General features: G+C 37.0%; 1 protein-coding gene across 1 annotated transcript in view; it reads right to left on the reverse strand.

Annotated features, from left to right (window-relative positions):
* Positions 1–21,716, reverse strand: part of FBN2 (fibrillin 2) — a 256,177-nt gene that overhangs the window by 42,761 nt on the left and 191,700 nt on the right. Inside the window, exons 28-39 of the mRNA XM_008068800.2 lie at positions 21,501–21,626; positions 20,637–20,759; positions 20,354–20,479; positions 19,929–20,054; positions 17,873–17,995; positions 15,589–15,711; positions 12,476–12,601; positions 8,597–8,719; positions 7,959–8,081; positions 2,280–2,441; positions 1,498–1,566; positions 928–1,053 (exon numbers count right to left, since the gene is read on the reverse strand). Of these exons, the coding sequence (XP_008066991.1) occupies positions 928–1,053; positions 1,498–1,566; positions 2,280–2,441; positions 7,959–8,081; positions 8,597–8,719; positions 12,476–12,601; positions 15,589–15,711; positions 17,873–17,995; positions 19,929–20,054; positions 20,354–20,479; positions 20,637–20,759; positions 21,501–21,626 (1,476 nt within the window). The remainder of the gene's footprint in view (positions 1–927; positions 1,054–1,497; positions 1,567–2,279; positions 2,442–7,958; positions 8,082–8,596; positions 8,720–12,475; positions 12,602–15,588; positions 15,712–17,872; positions 17,996–19,928; positions 20,055–20,353; positions 20,480–20,636; positions 20,760–21,500; positions 21,627–21,716) is intronic.

Genomic DNA, 21,716 nt, shown 5'->3' on the forward strand with positions numbered 1-21,716 from the left:
TTAATTTCTTTCCTTCCTCCCTTCCTCCCTCCCTCTCTCCCTCCTGTCCTCTGTAGTGACGAGGACACTATGTTGCCCAGGCTGATCTCAAATTCGTGGCTTTAAGCAATCCTCCTGCTTTGGCCTCCCAAAGTGCTGGAATTACAAGTGAGAGCTACCACATGGGACTCTTTATCTTTGTAGCTTCTTTCAAATTAGTACCAATTCAGAGATTCTGGAAGCAGTTGCAGCTGCTGATTGTTCTCCTTATTAAATCGTATTTGTTTCAGATGTATTTATTGAACATGTTACATGAAAAAGATTATAATGGAAATAATTATATTATATGCTTAATATTCATTTTTAGAAGCATTCATTCATTCATTTGACAAGTAAATACTGAGATTCTACTGTAAGCTAGAACTTGTAACTATAAAGATGAAAAAGATGTGAACCTTGCCTCCAGGAGTATCTTTTTAGGGATGAGACAAGGCTCCTAAAAAAAAAATGATTGCAATACCACGTGATAAAGTGAGGCGATAGAAGCAAGAAGGTATCCATACAACCTTTCAACTTCTTTATACTATAATATTTTCAAATTACTGAACAATATTAACTTAATAGTCACATTTAAGCTTACCTATTTTTCTATGTGAAATAGAATTCTTATCAATATTTGCACTAACTCATTTTATATTTCATACTACCCTGTTTTTCTCCCACTTACATTTAATCAACTCTCCTAGAAAAAGAAAAGTTACAGCAAATGAGCAGTAAATTAATTTATCAATCAACATACAACTTAGCAATATTATATGGAAAAAAAGCTATAAACCAGTTTCAATAGATCTTTGGATAGAATTTGAGGCTGAGCCCTTTGCTTTAGGTCTCAGCAGTCATTTTGTTTTAAACAGCACTAAGTACTTTTTAGGTATCAATTGACTTCACCTTCACAGATGCGGGTTTCCTCACTGAGGTAGTAGCCTTGTGGGCACTCACACTGGAAGCTCCCAAAGGTGTTGATACAATTTCCTCCTTGGCAGAGACCTGGTAACTCCTGGCATTCATCAATGTCTACAAAAGGAGAGATAGTTCATTTACAACAAACACCATCATAAAAGATGAGAATTAATGTTAGAGCATTCAAAGTGTGATCCTGTAAGACCAGCAGATATCTGTGCATCCAAATGAATGCACACGTAGATGGTAGGGGTATTCTAACCATGAATCTTCTTAGCTTTGTTGTGGAACTTTGCCATAATCTGAGAAGAGTGATATATTCAAATTGGGGAACAAAGTAAGGAGAGTTTCTCTGCAGAACAATCGGACATTCATTTACTGCAATGGAGCATTACTTCTTGATAAAAGTGGTGATTTAACATCCTAGTTATTGATTGCCCATATGTAATTTCATTAAATAATATTTTTTGGGATTGCTCTGTCCTAGCTTCTACCAACTTTTCTTAAATTAACTCTTTACCTTGTTTAAATCTGGGTGACAATAAGAGATTAGCCCACCTTCTAAGATGATTGTGATAGGGTTGGGTCTGAAGCCTTCACCTCCGGGACACAGGGTGTAATATTCAGCTATAAAACAATGCAAAAATAGAAGATTTGATACCTGTGTCCAAAGAGCAAGCATTCAGCAGCTGCCAGGCTCAAAATGCACATTCTAAAAAGTGTATCTACACATTTCTTAGTGTTCTTTCAAATACATTTAAAATCATTAATATACAAAAATTTTAATACATTACATTTACATGAAAAGACCATATTTCATAGATCATCCACACAGAAGACTAAAATAGACAATTTATCTTTAATTATAGGAAAAAAAACTCCCTCGTAACGATTTTGGCTGGTAAAGAAAAGCTAAAAGACTATAGTACAAAAGTTTGGTTCACACTCATATCAGAACATATATTTCAATTTAAGAAATTCTATGATTGACTTCAGGAACACAATACTCCTAGGAACCTGAACTAAATAATCTTTGAGAAGAATCAGGAATGACCTTTATTTGTGAGACCAGGGAGAACTGATATTATTACCATTCACATTGGATGGTGGCTAAAAAATATTTTTTTAAACATATCATGAAAAACAATAGGAAGAGAGGAGTTAAAATTCCTTTTATATAAAACTCTCTTAGTCAATTTTAGCATGATCATTGAAAGTAGTCCAAATTCAATTTTGTATTTTCGTCCTCATTACTTTCCCTGCTCCAGCTCAAGAACAAAATGGCAACTTGTCTTAAGATATTAGTTTGTTTCCTTTCTTTTCTTCAGCTCCATACTTACTGCTATTGACAGGTGGGCACGTCTCGCAGGGGTTTCCCCAGGCCTTCCCCAGAGAGCAGCAGCAGGAAGAGCGACTGACGCCTACTCCAATCTCAGTGTTGCAAGATAGACTTCCATCTCCACGAGGACCATACTTCAGGTAGCAGTTGCCCACACGATTGTCTGCAGATCACAAAAGAGCTGAAAATTGCCCTTGCTTACATAGTAAGAACTCTTTTTTCAGGAAAAGTCACTCAAAGGATGAAATTCAAATTTTGTATATTAAAATTAAAGGTTCATTTTAATCCTTGGTATAAATATCTTGCTTTAAACCTTTTCAAGATTGAGTCATACAAAGTACATCATAACAAATTTTCCTATGTTCAGAAATCCATATAGATTATATTTCCATACACTCATGGAATAAACAAGATAGTAAGAAATTTCTCATTTGGGACATTCTGAACTTTCAATAATATGAATTATAAGAAATTTCTGGTATAATCAGTCTACATCATGGGTTTATGAACGATGGAAACAAATCTAGGAAAAGCTAATTTAAAGCTCTGTATCATATTAAAGAAATTTTAATATCCCTAGCTCTTTCTTCTCCTCCATCATTTCCATTGGTTTAGTTTAAATTTGCATAGCTTGCTTTGAAGTTTTGCAGGAAAAGATGATAACAAATTTAGAGAGGATACTTAAAGGGATCAATGAATCTAAGACTTTAAAAAATCTCTCTCTAGTTACCTTCTAATTATTCATTGATTCTCATGGGTTTAAATACTAATTTTTTGCTGAGAACTCTCAAATTTATGGTTCCATTTCTCACTCCTTCCCTGAGCTCCAGACCCTTTTGTCAACTGCCTATTTGATTTCTTCTCTTAGATATTAAATAGCTATTTCAAAATAGATGTGTAGAATTAAATTCTTGATGTTATTTCCTCTATATACAAGATCTGCTCTACTTCCTTCTTAGCTTTGTGCATTTTCAATGAAAGGGAACCCAATTTTCAGTTGTACAGGCTCTACACTTTAGCATCATCTTTGTCTCTTTGCTATCATTCCTTATTCAATCCAGTAATAGGGCCTGTCAATTCTGCTTCCAAAATGTATCTGGAATCTTATCACTAACCATTGCCTTTATCACTACAGCCTGAGTTCTAGCCACCATAATCCCTTCACTTGGACTCTTGCAATACTTTGCTAATTCATCTCTCAACCTCCATCTTTGCCCTAACTATAGTCTATTTTTTCCTCTGTAGCCAGAGTAATCCTTCAGATGTACCACCCTAGGTCAGTCCACCTCTAATGGTCTCTTGTTTCAATCCGAAATCCTTACCAGTCCACAAAGGAATTTTCATCCCTAGCTGCATATTAGAATTATCAGGGCTGCTTTTCATGATTTTACTTTTTTTTCTCTCTCTTTTTTTCATTTTGTTTCTATTGCTGAATCTTAGATGCAGAAAGGTAAGTTCTTGGTTTCTCTCCTAATTAGGTTCAGTTATTCATCCCTCTTTCCTTTCTCTCTTTTATCCCTATTCTCCTTTCCATCCCTATTTCCCTACCTGGATATCCAAGTGTATTTCATGTTATTTTTTTTAACATGTGTTCTTGCAAAATAAATATCTTTGTTTTAATGCAGTCATTTAAAATATGCAGAAATAGCATTTTGTCATATATTACATTTCATTTTTATGACTTTTTCTAGTCAGGCTTGCCTTGTGAACATCCAATATTTCAGCGTCATGGTGTCCAAGTGCCTTTTTAAAAAAAATAAATCTACTCTCGTAAAATGGTTTCCAAACTCCTGCCACCTCAAAGAATGCTGCAATGAAAATTCTATAGGTGTCTTTGTATGGGCCTAAGTTTATTTCTTTGGCATATAGAGCCAAGAGAAGAACTGCTAGCTCACAGGGTTTGCGTATATGTAGCCTTCAGTATCAGGAAAAATAGTTCTCACCATTTACCATCTGCATCCAAGGAACCTATTAATTTTTTATATTTTAAGTCATTTAAAAATAATTTATATAAAAGGTATAGTGAAAACAACTTTATTAACAATTTTAATAATTTAATCATAGCTAACTCAAAATTTTATTTCATATTTTCTTGATTTTGAAGATATTGTACCCAAAATGGTCCTCTGATTGGAATTAGTAGTTTATCAGCTGTCATCCATGAACTTGGAATATATCAATTATGTAAAAAGATTCCAGATTTCAAACACATATTTAATAGGTCCTAGCTTATTGTTACATCTTTTTCTTCTGGTTCTTGTATCATAAAAATGCCACACCTAAAGACATTTTGAAAATATCAACAGCTCATATTTTTGTCGATGAGGACAACTATCTTCGTTGCTCCACAAATAGAAAGTGTTTTCATTTTTAGATTTATCAACACCAAATAAAATAATCAATTCAATGATCTTTTATTTTTATATGACGAATTTCCTTTCTTTCTTTCTTTTTTTTTTGAGTTGGAGTCTCACTCTGTCACCCAGACTGGAGTGCAGTGGCTGCTCCCGGCCACCGCAGTCTCGACCTGCTGGGCTCCGGCGATCCTTCCGCCTCAGCCTTCCGAGTAGCTGGAACTATAGACACGCGCTACCACGCCCAGCTCATTTTGATTTATTGTAGAAATGAGGTCTCGCCAAGTTGCCCAGGCGGGTCTCGAACCCGCGGTCTCAGGCAATCCACTCACCTCAGCCTCCCGAAGGCGCGGGATTACAGGCTGAGCCACCAAGCCCGGCTGACATATTTCCTTTCAAAAACCTTTTATTCATACCAACCTTCATTGTTTGTCCCTATACATAGCATCGGTTTAATTTTGGTATAGAAATATCATATAATATTTTTAAAAATACATGAACCTGGGATGGTCCAGGTTCTTGTTGCAACATAGTGTGTGTTGAATTTCTTTCTATTAACTAAGTGAATGAGAATGCCTTACTTCCTTTGTCTATAAAAAAATACTGTTCCCAAACTTGATTCTCAAGTTTGAAAAATTTCATCCACAATATAGGCCTCTGATGACTCACAGCCTGGGATTGTGCTTACTTGACCAATTTCACCATCACCTTTAGAATCTAGACAAGAGCTGCTTTCTGTCTCTTGTGGTTTTTTTTTAGGGGGGAGGTTGGAATCTCACTCTGTCGCTCAGACTGGAGTGCAGTGGCACACTCCTGGCCACCGTAGCCTCGACCTACTGGGCTCCAGTGATCCTTCCGCCTCAGCCTTCCAAGCAGCTGGCACTACAGGCTACCATGCCCGGCTGCTTTTTTGATTTATTGTAGAGATGAGGTCTCGCCAAGTTGTCCCGGCGGATCTCGAAACCGCAGGCTCAGGCAATCCACTCACCTCATTCTACCAAAGTGAGGGATTACAGGCTGAGCCACCGAGCCTGGCAACTCTCTGTCACCTTGTAGTCATTTTCTGACTCATCTAACAATTGTGAAATATTTTGTCAATTTTTTCTCTTTGCTATAAATTACTGCCAGAAAGCAAAGACTGTGGATTCTCAACTGTATTCAATAAATGCTCAAAAAAGATTTCAAATACGGTGTCTCCAGTCTTCTTTTGTACTGTCTTGAAAGATGATGCATACTTTGAGAAATATAATAAGAAAACTGAAGGATGGTGCAACAGTGACATTTAATTTCACTATTGCTTATTCCTTCTAGATCATGCTATGATTTTCCATTTTCTTATTATTTTAATCTGTTTTTACTATCCATTGGACATAACTGATGAATATTGAAAAAATATAATCTAGGGTAATAAAATATAAAAAAAGTTTCAAAATAAATAAAAAATAAGATCACTAATATCTTATGATAATCTTAGACTTATGAAAGGGTCCAATGGACCCTTATGGTATTTGTGAAAACAATGGGTCTGAGTTTTTTGGAAGATCACTAGAAAGAATGAATGCCATGACGATGTGTCAATCCATACACATAGAATTGCTCCAAAAAGAAACTCAAAAACTAAAATTGACTGTATGCTGACAGTTAATATTACTACTATTATGCGAGAATATTTCACTCCGAGCTGCCCTGGTCTGTATGTACCAGCAGAAACAGAGGGCTTCTCATGGTCTATGTTCCCACTAACACTTTATGCTATCTAGGTTTTCTAATTTTTGCCAGTATATAAGGTATATAGTAACATTTATATAGTCATATTAATTGGATTTTTTCTTATTATGAATGATTTGGGGCATTTGTTTACTTATATTTGTTAACTTTTAAATTGCTCCCTTTTATTCATTTCCTATCCATAGCCTTTGCTCCAAGGAAGTTTTTAAGAAATACTGAGGTCCCAGTGAATCAGAGAATCAGAATTTCTGGGATTGGATCAGGCATCACTATATTTTTAAGGTACTAAATGAGATTTTGCTGTGAAGCCAGGTTGAGAATCACTTTGTGATTTGGGCTACTTGTTCTTTCTCTGACTCTTCCCCTTATATGCTATTCCGTCACTCACTCCACTCTTGCTACTCAGCTTCATGTTGTGACTCTTAACACCAGCACTCTCCTACCACCAGGTCCTTTGCATTGACTGTTCTTTTTAACACAAGAGCCTTCTCTCAGAGATCCAGTTGGCTTGGTCCCTTTTTTAAGTCTGACTCCCCCGTTGTCCTTCCAAAATACAGCATAGCACTTCCCCTCCAGTCACCTTCCAGGGCCAGAAACTGTCTGATTAGTCTCCTTGCCATCATAACAATAAAGACCAAAGCAGAGAATTTGTTTATGTTCACTGTTGTATGTTCACTGTTCTTTCTAGCTTTTAGATAGAAGGCACTCAATATTTACCAAACGAATGATTTTGAATGGAAAAGGCAGAACTCGGAGAAGCCAGAAATCATAATTAAATATATTCTCAAAAACTTGAAAACAACATATAAATTGTGTATAAATCACAGCAGTAGATATCCCCTCCCTTTGCTGCAGGCCCACAGAAACTCTGACACTGAAGAAAGTAAGCAAACTTCTACTGAAGCAAAGAAACTTCTCCTCCACCTGTTTTTTGTATTCTCTAGGGGTATTCTCCAGACCATTTACTCTTCTAGACAAACACTCCCTAAGATGCAGAAAGAGGGCAGATGGCAACATTTCTAAAGACCAGAAATGCTGATGGCAGATTCTGAACCTTCACCAACTGCCTCCTTCCCCTACTTTTCACCTCCCAACTTCTTTCACTCCAATGGTTTGACTCATGAAATCTATCTCTTGGGGAAAGTCCTTTCTTCTCATAGTTTCATTTATTTCAGTATATGACCCTTCCTGTAGGCAAGAGAAACTGGCATTCTAATATCTATATCACTTTTGGCTGGCCTGGCCAACCACAGGACAAGGAGCCAGGCAGCAATTCAGGGAACTGCCTCATCTCAGTCATTTGCAAGCTCTGAGAGCTTGAACTACTTTACTGCACCTCTCTGGGCCCTGATTCCCAAGTCTGTGAGAGAAAGAAGTTGGAGCAGATGTCTTGAAAATCCCTATTTCCAAATATGATTTGGAAGATAAACACAATAAAGGTAACCATCAAGTGTTTGGCAATCTAGAACTTCTTAAGGGAAGTGATTATTTTGTTTTTAAATAACTGTAGCAATCACTCATCACAGTTCATCACCAAGAAAGTTTGAATATTTACCTCCATATAATTCTATTTGATTGTTTCATATAGCTTCACTTACCAACACAGCCCACACCAGTAGGGTTCAGTTGAAAATCAGGCGGGCAGTTACATTCATAGCGACCAGGCGTGTTAACACATAGGCCGTTGACACAGTTTATGGGATCTGCACACTCATCAATATCTAGGAGAAGCATTTAAAATGCCCACGTTACCATCTCTACTTTTTCTATGCATATTGTTCCAAAAAATTTGGTGAAATTTTTGCTAGTAAGTAGGCTAAAGATCATTGAGACGGACTCAGCACAATGAAGTAAAAGCCTTAAAGCCTTGTATATACCTAAAACAGGTTCCACGGATCAAGCACATATATTTATAGCAATGTCATTTAATATCCTTAATAGATAAATTATAATTAATTATATTTTACAATTCTGAGGCAGAAAAAATTGTCACTCTGCTTAACTAAAATTGTATCTATTTATACATGTATATATGTACATATTCATGAACATACATATAGAAAAAGATACTTTATTGGTTTCATGTTAGATATTTAATGTTGTTTACATAAGTGGGTCAATATCATAGTTAAAAAAAAGTATCAGAGTGTAATTTCCTTTTTCAGAAAAATACATAACCCAGTGCATAGAAAATTCACTTTAATCAGAACACTGCTGAGCCATTAACAGGCCATACCTGTACAGTTCCCTCCTGTTCTGTCTAATTCATAACCATCATCGCAGATACAATGAAACATTCCTGGCAAGTTATTGCATGTTCCAAAGACACAAATATTTTGGAAGGAGCACTCATCAATATCTGAAGAGTAAAGAAACAGCAATCTGTTATTTACAAAGGACATCTTATATTTTTGCTTAGTGAATAACATTAATGGGTTTTTCTAACTCTTCAGATGCTTTTACTAAGTAAAAAATTTTCTTTGGCTAGAGGTAGGTAACATAAATGAAAAGCAACTAATAGCAAATAGTATAGAAAATAAGATAGCAAAGACAAAAATAACTCAAAAATGTCTCCACCTAGAAAGAATCATTAATGAACATCATTTGAGATATTTCTAAATGCATATTTATGGATAGTGAAGCTGAAATAATCTCTATGCATTAGATCAATTTACCATTATCTCGACAGTTTCTAAAATACTTTTCTTATGTTAAGAAAGGATAAAAAACATGCAAAATTTATCATTTTGGGCTTTATGCTAAGGTTCAAATGTAATTTTTAGACAGTATTAACGGATTCTATGTAATGAATTATAAAATATATATCATTATCTTTATTTTTATTTATATTATTTTCACCTTTTAAAATGTTTGTTTATTTATGTATTTATGTATTTATTTATTTATTTTGAGTTGGAGTCTCACTCTGTCACCCAGACTGGAGTGCAGTGGCCGCTCCCGGCCACCGCAGCCTCGACCTGCTGGGCTCCGGCGATCCTTCTGCCTCAGCCTTCCAAGTAGCTGGAAATACAGGCACGCGCTACCATGCCCGGCTAATTTTTTTATTTATTGTAGAGATGAGGTCTCGCCAAGTAATGTTTATGGGAGTTTGCCATAATCTCCACAATGTTAGTACTAATTCCTTACTTAAAGGGGTTAACAGTTTTACTATAACTTCTCTGTTTCATTGCTGATTAGTTTTTGTTTTCCCCAAGAAAGGAGGGACTTGTGTGAGAACATAGATGTTTGGCTCCTGAATTATTTCATGTGTGAGAATATGCCTATTGTCTTTATGATGAATTATTAGGTGTAATTTTTTCTAGTCACATTTCCTCAGAATTTTGTGGGCACCGGCCTAAAGTTTTTTTGTCTTGAATGTTTTTGTTTAGCTCATACTTGCCTTTTCAGTCTGAAGTCTTGAATCCTTCTCTGTGACGAAAGTTAATAAATGTAATAAATCTAAGTCTTTGTCTTACAGTTTGGCCTTTTCCTGTACATGTAGTTCTTTGTTCTATTTCAGGAAATGTTTGGTTGCTTAATACTTTTTTCTATTTGATTTTTGGGGGGCTGTCTTCGGAGACACGAATTATACTGATGCTTACAGTTTTTTGCTTTTTCTCTAGCAGTGTTAACTTCTCTTTCCCCCTTTTTTGTTCACTGTGATTATCTCAAGTCCTTTCTCTATGCTAGTCATTGTATTTTAATCTGTGCATCTTCTGATTTTTGCTGTTTCCTATTTAACAGTTCTCTCATTTTGCTGCATGGGTCCCCATTTCTTATTTCCCTTGACTCAGTAATCCCTCTTCTAATCTTACTTTATAGTTTTAATAATCTTCTCTTTGAACTTGTTCAATTATAGTTATTTTATATTTATGTTATGGCACAAAGCACTTATAGGTTCTTTAACTTGTTTTGTTGTTGCTGTTTCCAAAGGATGCCTGCATAGTTGCTACTGTTTATTTTCAGCTTGTTTACACACTACTTGGGCTATTCTTTCATATTTACTTTGGTAGAGTTCAGAAGTAGTCTCAAGATATCATCCTTCTTTATCAGAACTTTATTTGAAAGATAGTCTGGGGTTTGAGTTTCATTAAAGCTGCTATTGAGTAGCCCAGAGTTCTATAAGGTGGAGGGAGAGGGGGACATGGATGGGAAGAGCTTCGCTGTGGCTTCATGTGCTCTCTATTGACAAACCTGGCCTTTGCTTTCTCTTTAGACATTATACTAAAGGGTCTGTATCTAGGTTCATCCCATCTAATGGAATCTTTCCCTATGGTGGTTCCTCCGGGGTTTGTATTCCCCCATTTAGAGGGAGAATACTGGGAAATGGCCAACTCCAGTAACTTTTAGGATTCTACAGAAATTCTGAGAATTTGTGGCGAGAAGTACATGCTGAGTGGAAAGTGTTGTTCAGAGGGGCATATATTTATAAGATGGGAAGTTATCAAAAAATTAAATTTGTAAATCCAGGAGAAACTATCCAGATGTGTGAGACCCTGTGGGAAGAGAGAAGAAAAAAACAAGGGGAACAGGCAGAACCATGGAATTACATTTGGTGTTCAACTAAATGGAGCAGAGGGTCTGAGGGTGAACTATACATGTGCCACCCTCAGCTGCCCTGTCAATTGGGGCTTTCTCTCTGTGGTAATGACACATGAGAAAACTAAATGTGAAGGAAATACAATAAACAATAACTGGTATCATCTTGGGGGACAGAGTCTGGGAAGAAGTTCTGGAAGGCCCTATGTCACCCATAAAACAATACAATTATGCTTTATAGGGAAATTCTGTTTAGGTATAAAGAATTCATGTTGGCAAAAGTGTCTAGCTACTGTTGACTTGTTCCTTTTCCCACTAATTCTTGTCAAACTGATGTAGATAATCGATCATGTAATTTCACATCTACATTGACTCACATTTTCTACTAACTGGCTAGAAGATGCCAGGACTGGGCAAAAATGAAGCTCACTCTCAGTTGCCTTGTATAATATGGATTAAGTTATGCCTTATGTAGTGGGTCAATGTAGAAGCATGAATGCATTCAACTTTTTAATCTCATTTTCTCTAGGGCCAACTTTTCATCCTACTGTTCTGATTCTCTCCAAATTAGTGAATATTTATGCAAAATTTCATGATCCTTTGGCTCACTTTCTTTCTTCAGTGCCACTTCTGGTGGTGAAGCAGAGATAGGGTCTACTCTGAGCTACCTGGATTGTGCAATTTGTTTTTGTTTGGTTGATGCTGATGAATTCTGTGAGTGTATGCATGTGTGTGTTGGTACTTACCATTTCTGTTCATTTGATTAGAGACTAGCATGGGGGAAACTCTGTAATCTGTTTTAATTTTATCATCTTTTCCAGTAGTTAACCTGAGTTATTCTTTTAAGGTTTTTCTGTGAATTACACATTTTGTTGGAGCCCTAGGGCATATGAATTATTTTCAATCTCTTTCCCTTGTTTATATTATCACGTAATCTATTCATAATACAATGATGGCCCAAACTATAGGTAATGTGAATGAAGTCTCTTATTTAAAATAAAAATAGACATTTTTTTTTCTAGGAAAGATATCGCATTAGGTTAAATAATTCCCATTTCTAGGAAAGGGGAATAATATCATAAGTTAGAAGAAGGAGATATTACTATTAAGCAAAGGTGCAGTCCTTGATGAATCCCTGAAGAGGACTTGTAGCCCAGACAGACAGCAGGCTCAAACATGAAGGCAAATACAAAAAAGTTCGTTATTTGGATTTTGATAAACACAATAAATAGCAATGATTGGGGTAGTACCAGATCATATTTTAAAAGTGAAATGGCTTGTCCACATGTCATTCATTTAGTGATAAAAAAGAAAAAGAAAACAAGAAATGGTTAAAAAAAAAGAATGAGCCAAACTTCCAATATTGGCTCTTGGCCAGGAAAACTTCATAAGAGATGAAAGCCATCTTCATCATTATTCATTCGGCAAAATAATCCACGCTTAAATGAATGACTTTTATATATGCAACATGTGCTATGTATTCTGCTTCCAGGTGGAACCTGTTCCAGCCCTTTTTGTGGTTTCATTTGCTGTAGTTGATCCAACATGAAAATGAATTGGAATCCTGGTGACCCACCTTGGCAGGATCTGCTGTCTGAGGCTGGAGTGAAGCCCATCTCACACTCACACCGATATGCACCCGGGACATTGAGGCACTGTCCGTTCTCACAGAGATTTATGTTTTCTGCACACTCATCAACATCTGAGAAAGAAGTAAATGACATCTCTCTTACGTTCCAAATTTCATGACACATTTTCTCCTTGCTCTATAACTGAGTCAATTTTACTGGCTCGACTTAGCACTCATTAACATGAAACAAGTTAACCAAAGTCACCTAAATAAGAAATAGAAAATCTATTTAACCTGTACCCTAACATTCAGTGTAATATGATTAACAGGAGAAATGCAGATGTCTCTCACATCTGTCTCGATTCTCTTCAATGACAACTTGATGTATTTGTAGTATAGATATGACCAAGAACATTGGAATAAATCTTCAAATAGTGTCCATTTGTTTGAGAACATTATAGTATTAGAATAAACAACTGGTTTTTTCACTAACCCAAGTATTTTAAAGCAAATTAGAGATCCTGTGGGAGTGGAGAAATTTATTTCATGTCATTACAATCTTACAAAAATACTCCTGTCTTAATTATGCAAGCAGGCATTGCTCATATATCTTAACGATAATTTATTTAATCCCATGATGTAGAAAGAAAAGGGGGAAGTCAGAAACTAATGTCTATTGAGGCCATAATATTTGCCAAATTGGTGTACTGGTTGCCTGACATGAGGCTGTTCATTGAGTCCATCGATCCTGTGAGATTTAGAAGAGGAAGAACCTGAAACTAAGAGTAGCCAAGTGAACTGCAAGGGTCACACTAGCTGATATATATGTTGCCTGAGCCAGGATCCGATTGCAGGTGTGTCTAACACCAAAACCATGTTTCTGCCTTGACACCATATTGTAGAGAAATGCTAGGAAAGATGAAATATTTAAGACCTAAAAGTATTAAAGCTTTAAAATCGAATAAACATATTTTCTTCAAGAGACATCTGAAAATAATGAGTCTGCACTTTTGATAATTAGAGAACAATTTAGAGCCTATCTTTTATTTTTTAATTTAATTTTATTTTTTTTTTTGAGTTGGAGTCTCATCTGTCACCCAGACTGGAGTGCAGTGGCCGCTCCCAGCCACCGCAGCCTCGACCTGCTGGGCTCCGGCGATCCTTCCTCCTCAGCCTTCCAAGTACCCGGAATTACAGGCATGCGCTACCACGCCCGGCTGATTTTTTGATTTATTGTAGAGATGAGGTCTCGCTGCCCAGGCAGGTCTCGAACCCGCGGGCTCAGGCAATCCACTCACCTCAGCCTCCCAAAGGCTCGGGATTACAGGCTGAGCCACCGAACCCGGCTAGAGCCTATCTTTTAATTATAGGTTTAAAGTATGTACTGTTATCAACTGAAAAACATCTACCTTCAAACTTTAAATTATTCAACTTTGTATTCAGCAAGATAATCTAGCCCTTTGCACTCAGAGATATCTTGCAGATCACCCACCAGCAACTCAACTGCACTTTTTTTACAAAATAGTGAAAAATGAATTATTTCATACTAAACAGTATAGCATTAGAACCAACTATTTTATTGTAATGTTATTTGGCTTACAATGGAATTTTTGACATTGAGGAACTTATTTATCATTAAAAAAAATCAAAATTTTATGTCTCATATTTTTCAAACATGTGGTCATGTGTGAAACAGGTCACCAACATGCATTGAAGATTCATTGATACATGTTGTGCAGTAATAATTTACCTGATGTCTTCTACCTGGTGTTTTTCTATTCAGGCAGACAGTGCAGTCTTTTTATCCCTCCCACATTAATAATATGCAATTGATTGTTCAGTCTGTGCACCACTGTGAAAGCACTTCACACATTCTCTTTTTATGTAATGTCAGCTGATTTTTTTTACAAATGTATATCTCAGTATATATTCCATCTCTTTATTTGCTTTTTCACCCAATTTGAATAGAAAACTTCAAGAAAACATACATTTTTGAAAAATTTATTCTGGCATAAACTTAAACTGTATAATCACCAGCAATTTCTTTATGTCCCCTCTCAGTGGTTTGGTAGATTTATGATGTCCCCCTCAGAAGGGACATCCAAGAGCAAAGGGCTAGTCTTAAATATGCATATAATGACAGGATGCTTTATCCTCAAGGAATGCATAATGAATAGAATAAACAGAAGCTAACATTCATTAAGCTTCTGTGATGTTTTTCTAAGTCTTTACTTGTATTATTCCATTTAACCTTTCAATGTATGTGATAAGCCACTGTGACTTTGACAAACACATTAAATACAATGTTTGGGTAGGTCATATCGTCTATCTTAAAAAGCTCAATTGTGCTGGGCTCGGTGGCTCAGCCTGTAATCCCGTGCTTTGGGAGGCTGATGTGAGTGGATTGCCTGAGCCTGTGGATTCGAGACCCTCCTGGGCAATTTAGCAGGACCTCATCTCTACAATAAATCAAAAAATTAGCCGGGCATGGTAGCGCACGCCTGTAATTCCAGCTACTTGGAAGGTTGAGGCGGAAGGATCGCTGGAGCCCAGCAGGTCGAGGCTGTGGTGGCCGGGAGCATGCCATTGCACTTCAGTCTGGGCAACAGAGACTCCAACTCCAAAAAAAAAAAGAAAAAAGAAAAAAAGCTCAACCGTTTTCTTGCATCACTCATTTAGTGACAAAAAGAAAAAAAAAAAGAAATAGTATTATTACTATGGCCATTTTAAAACAAGGAAATTAAGTCCACAATGATTAAGGACGTTACTTAAGGGTATGCAGACAGGAAGTAGAATAGGCAAGATCTGTATTCATGGAGTCAGATCCAGACAAAGTCTGTGCTTTTAACCATTGTGCTATAAATGAAAAAGAGAATACTGTAGTCATTAACAGTACATGATAATAATAAATTAGATTATTTAAAAACTTCCAACAATATATTTGGAAAATCATTCAGGGCTTAGTGTTTGATGTAGGAGAAAGATGCATATTCATCTGTAAGTCACGTATAAAAAACAGTTACTCTAGCTTCCTTTAACTATAGTTTTCCTCAATAAGGAGAGCATATAGAGTGTTCCATGACAATCATATTGGAGCCCACCACAAGACTGTAACCCACCTGAGCAGGTAAAGCCATCTCCAGTGAAACCTTCAGAGCAGGCACATCGGTATGAGCCTGGAGTATTTACACATTGAGCATTGATGCTACACTGGTGGGTCCCATTAGAACATTCATCCAGATCTGCATGCCAAGAGAACATAGTAATAAATTTCAGAAATGAAAATGGAAAATTTAGACACCTAAAAAGATTTTCATTTGTCTCAATTTAAATATAAACTGGCCAAATGGTATGTGTTTTAGTTTGTAGGGTCCAGCTCCAATTCTCTAAGATCTCAGATCCATAATACAATAGTCATGCCATAAAATGTGGGCCAAAATGATGAATTCAAGCATTTTGTGAAGTATCAATTCAACTATAACTTTAATGGTTAAAAGAAAACTAGTACTAGATTTCATTCTGACTTCTCTGAGGGTAGATTTTACTACTGATTTCCCTTATCGCTAGAAAATGGCCATTATGGAGATAATACTGAATTTGAGAGCAGAAAAGTTAGCATAAAATTTACAAGTTTAAATGAGGAAACTGAGATATGATTCTTAACCTCATGTAACCCATTGCCTAGTGGAAAAGACACATATAAACACAGAAAAATATTAAAAGCTACTATATGCATCATGAAGAAAAGTTACAAGGCACAATTAGAGAATATAAAAGGCACCTAATTTGGACTGCAGGAACAAGGATGCCTCCACTGAGGAAGTAAGCTTAGTTAAGTTCAGACCCAATGAGAGTTAGCTCGTTGAACAGAAGTAAGGAAGATAGTCCTTGCGGAGGCAACAATGCATGTAAAGACACTCAGGAGGAAAAGAATTTGGTACAACAAAAGAAATGAAAAGAGGTGAGAATGGCAAAACACAATGCAGTAGACAGAGGGCAATGGAAGATGAAGCTGGACAGACAGCGGAAACCTGCCCCCAGGGAAGGAAGTCAATATTTTAGCCTGAATTCAATGGGCTAAAATGACGACTCTGAAGAGATCAGATCCATGGTTTAAAAGTTTTCTGCTACTGCTACATGGAGAATGAATTTATGAAGAGCCAGTGAGGAAATGAGCGAACTGAGGGGGTTCTTTCAGAGTCCAGCAGAGAGAGAAAGTGAGAGAGAGAGACAATGAGATGGAGACGGGGAGAGAGGGAGATAGAGAGTGGAGAAAGGCTGAGACTAGAGAAGGGAGATGGAAAGGAGAGAACAGATTTGAATGACATTCTGGAACACGGGAGTCTAGACACTGTGAATCTCTTATATTGGAGGCAGGCTGTCTTGTGATAGTTGGCCAGAGTGACTGATGGACAATAGGAAGAAAAATGGCATGCTAAAAGAGAGAAAAAGAGTAGATACATTGGACTGAGAAAATGGGAATGAGAAAATAGCTGAAAGCTGTGAGATTAACCACAGAAAGATGGTTGGACTGGAAGCAGGTAGCTAGTAAGCTTAATGAAGTCACTGCAAGATATTACTTAGCAAGGTTATTTGGAAACTATGATAATTCAAATACTATAGTCAGCTCATAAACATTTGGCAGGTATGAAATATTTACTGTAGGCCTATGAGCTTTTAATGAGTAATCATAGGAAGGTCAGTTCAATTTGCTTTTATTCTATTTTAAATTGACCTGGATACTTAGCGGTTGGAAAAATGCTTTCTTATTAAAGCATGTAAAAACACTGAACATATTAAACAGCACTGTGAGTTACACCAAGGGTATACTCCAGTCTCTTGCCTCTCAGCTATTAAAAAACTTATTAGATTCCAGCTCAATAACTATAAAATCTGGAGAAACTGTCTTCTCATTCTCCTTTCTTCAAATCAGATCTCTTGGCATTCAACAAAACATTTAGATTTGCCTGTAAGAAGAATGGTATTCTCTAAAAGATGCTAGAACGGACCACTTACGACAGACTAGGGCTATCTGAAAACCCTTTTTGTTTCCTTTATTTATTTCACTGAGTTTCAAATCTGACTGATTTACTCAATGAAAAGATTGGAAACACATATTAGTCATTTTTCATCAAACAGCTGTTTAGATTACCAGCTTCATAGCAAATAATTTTACTGACCAACAGCACATTAAAAAGCACATGCTAAAGCATACTGCTGTAATTTGATCATTTATATTAAGGCTAAAGGAGACTCTTAGGCAGGAACTATCTGATACGCAACTAAGTCTCTGATTTACAAAAGAATAAATAAAAGAGAAGAGCATGTTCCTACCACTGTGTACAGAAGAGCCTTTAAAAAATGTTGTACTTTAGCAAAGGATATTTACACTTGCAAACTCACCAATACACTTGATGCCATTTCCAACCCAGCCTTCTCTGCAGCTACATTTGAAGCTTCCTGGGACATTCAGACACGAGGCATGCATGTCACAGTTGTGGGCACCAATTTCACACTCATCCACGTCTGAGAAACCATAATTAATATGTAAAATAAAAAATACAAGCTAATTAATTCTTCTAAGTATACTTCTGTATAAGTAAAATTTTAAAGTATATATGGAACCATACAGAGAAAACATTAACATCACTTTTATTTTTAATTTCTGTAGACTCCAAAGAGATGCGGAGTTTCATAATTCAAATAAAATAAGTTCTTCCCCAGAAAACACTACCAGTCACTTTCTGATAGGAGTAGGACACAGTAGCTGTTGCCCCTGGGAGGTATGTGTGTCATCCTCTACCTATCCAGGGGCCTTGCTAGCTGTTTAGACCCAGGCAAAATTCTGTGTAGAACGCATCAGATTATATTTGTCAAAAGAAATCTTATTTTCAAAAGGAGACTGTGCTACTCCTTCCTGTTAATACTTATTACATATTTTTCATAAAGAAGTCTAACTTATTAAACAAGTAATACTCTATTCATTTTGTAAAACTACACAATAATTTGTCATTTTAAAAATTAATATTTGGGAGGCTGAGGTGAGTGGATTGCCTGAGCCCGCGGGTTCGAGACTCGCCTGGGCAGGCGAGACCTCATTTCTACAATATAATCAAAAAATTAGCCAGGCGTGGTAGCATGCGCCTGTAATTCCGGCTACTCGGAAGGCTGAGGCGAAAGGATTCCCGGAGCCCAGCAGGTCGAGGCTGTGGTGGCCGGGAGCGGCCACTGCACTCCAGTCTGGGCGACAGAGTGAGACTCCAACTCAAAACAAACAAACAAACAAACAAACAAACAAATAAATAAATAAAAAATAATAAAACATTCTAGAGTTTTGGAAAACAAGTTATCACTTAGGTGTATGTTGTTATTTCTTTTATTTATTTGAGTATATAGAAAAATATTCACTGGAAATATTATCTAGAAAGTGACCAGTTGCTTTTACCAGTGTGCATGCATGCGTGTACTTGTATAACATATATACACATACACACATGTATATACACACACACACATATATAAACTATCTAGATTTGGTTCCCCAAATCTTTTTAAAACATAAAGAATAATCTGTTCTGACTAAGTTCAATGACTACATATTGTAAATGCTGAAATCACACACGCACACGTACTATTGGCTTTGTATCAGTCCTCCTTTTGGTGAACATGCAGAGAACTCTGCCTTTCATTACTTGCCCTTTCTTGGAGGGGTCAGCCTAAGGACTGGCAACGGCCTAAGATACCCATCACCTGTCTTGAGTAAAACACCATACATGGGCCTTAATCACTGAGAAACACTTGGCCCAAAACACTTGACCTTGACACTTTCCAGCCCCACCTGCATGCAAAAGGCTATTTAGTAGAACAGGGGAAGAACAGACAAAAGTGAATGGGCTGAGCAGAGAAAAGAAAATGAATAGGGAAAAAGGAGAAAGGCAATTTGGGCAGAGAGAAAAGAAGACAAAAGCAAATGGAGAGAGAGGAGCAAAAAAAAGGAGGGAAATATGAGGGAGAGAACGAAAGGAAAAGGGTTTAAATCGAACTTGAGAATATTTTTTGGTCATTTAGAAGAACTGTAAAAACAAGCACACTGAGATCCCTACAGACTGAGACTTTTTTAGGTAAATCTTTCATTTGGGCAGCAATCATACTCAGAAAATAAATGCTGCTGTGAGATCCATCAGCAGTACATCTGAGCCAGGGAAACCAGACTGTACTCCCACTTACTCCTTCGGGGTCAGGACCCACAGCCAGCCCCATGGTGGGTGGCTCAGACAGGGCACTACCTCAGAGACCAACAAATGCGGCGCACACACTATGGGCTAGCTACTCATCACACACACAGTCACAGCCTGGTTGCAGGTAACTGGTCTAAGAGACGCAAGAAAGCAAAGGATGTTGAGAGTTGGCCTTTGAAATCTGCTAAGATGAAACATAGAGGACAAAGCTTGAAACCTACCTGTACATCCTGTGGTCCCCTTCTTCACTGAATAACCCAGCTGGCAGTGGCAAATGAAGGATCCTTTTGTGTTCTCACACTCTCCAAACATGCAGATGTTTGAATTTAGGTCACACTCATTCACATCTAGAAATTTTATTTTCAATATCTTAGTATTTATTAATCATAGTAATTTAAAAGCTATATTTTAAACTGAATAGCATAATACTAAAATCCACAAGAAAACTCTAAATTATAATCCATTTGCAAGACAAAGTATTAAAGATAAATATACTGTCTTTACAGATTTTTAAAAATAATTCTTCCTTTTCAGATTTTATAGTTCTAGAAAAATGGTTTGAATTTCTTAAAAATAAGAAAAAGCTTCCTCATCTCATGTTTGTATGTATATGTATAAAATTTATCCTTTTTCTTATGACACCTACCAATGCATGTTTTCATGTCCATTGAAGCCATGAAGCCGTCATAGCAGAGACAGCGATACTCTCCAGGAATGTTGGTACATTGGCCACCATCACAGATATCAGGATTGTTTTCACATTCATCAATATCTGATAATCCAAAATTCATATAAAACAAAAACAAAGGTGCCTTTCATCAATTGCAAATTGTTTTTTCCCATCCAGTTCCACTCAATAATATCTGGAGTCATATTTGCAAGAAAAAATTAATTAGCTGGACAAAGTCTGTGTGTTTTCCTATCTATACCTGCACATGATCTCCCATCTGGCATCAGAGCATAACCCTCACTACAGCTGCATTCGTAGCTTCCTTCTGAATTAGTGCATTGGGTGTCACAGCCTCCGTTCATTATCATACATTCGTCAATATCTGTGAAAACAACATTGAAACCACATTACTTGTCAGGTCTACTTGCTCAAAAAAGGATAATGAGTTTTTCTTTTTCTTTTTTGAGTTGGAGTCTCACTCCGTCATCCAGGCTGGAGTGCAGTAGTATGCTCATGGTCACCCCAGCATCGACCTGCTGGGCTCCAGCGATCCTTCCACCTCAGCCTTCCAAGTAGCTGGAACTACAGGCGTGTGCTACCAAGTCCGACTAATTTTTGATTGTACTGTAGAGATGAGGTCTCGCCAAGTTGCCTGGGCTGGTTTCAAACGCGTAGGATCAGGCAATCCACTCGCCTCGACCTCCCAAAGTACTGGGGTTACAGGCTGAGCCACCGAGCCCAGACTTTTCTTCTTTTTTAAAACAGGTAATGCTTATGTGGCTTTGCATTTTTCTTCCCACTATTTGTATTGATTTAGCATTATATCAAAGTCTTTCTCAGTTGTTTTATTTCCTTTTTGACAGCATTTCACATTTAACTCCAGTACTCTAAGATTAAATAAATAACTCAGAAATATAATAACTATGGAGTTTAGAGCATTTTCTATAAGACCAGTGAATCCTCTGCAAAACGAACAAAACCATGTAAGTAAGATAACTCCCCATTCTTAGATTTACCTTTGGGACCAAGGATTCACATAGGCCTTATTATATATTCAGTGACAAAAATCTTCCTAGACTGATGGGACACACATGCGTTTCAGAGCCACATGGTCTCCCCTTACCTGTACAACCCTGGCGGTCTGGTGTGGCCTGGTATCCAGGATTGCAAGAGCACTGATAGGTTCCAATCATGTTCACACATTTTCCATTTCTGCAGAGGTTGTCGCTCAGGGAGCATTCATTAATATCTACAAAAGATACACAAGATCAATGTTTTAATGCAACAGTCGAATCACTAAAACCATCAAGAATGTGCTTCACTGGAGCACTGGTCTCCA

The sequence above is a fragment of the Carlito syrichta genome, unplaced genomic scaffold, assembly GCF_000164805.1.
Source record: "Carlito syrichta isolate Samal-C Ts95f unplaced genomic scaffold, Tarsius_syrichta-2.0.1 Scaffold311525, whole genome shotgun sequence".
Classification (NCBI taxonomy): Eukaryota; Metazoa; Chordata; class Mammalia; order Primates; family Tarsiidae; genus Carlito; species Carlito syrichta.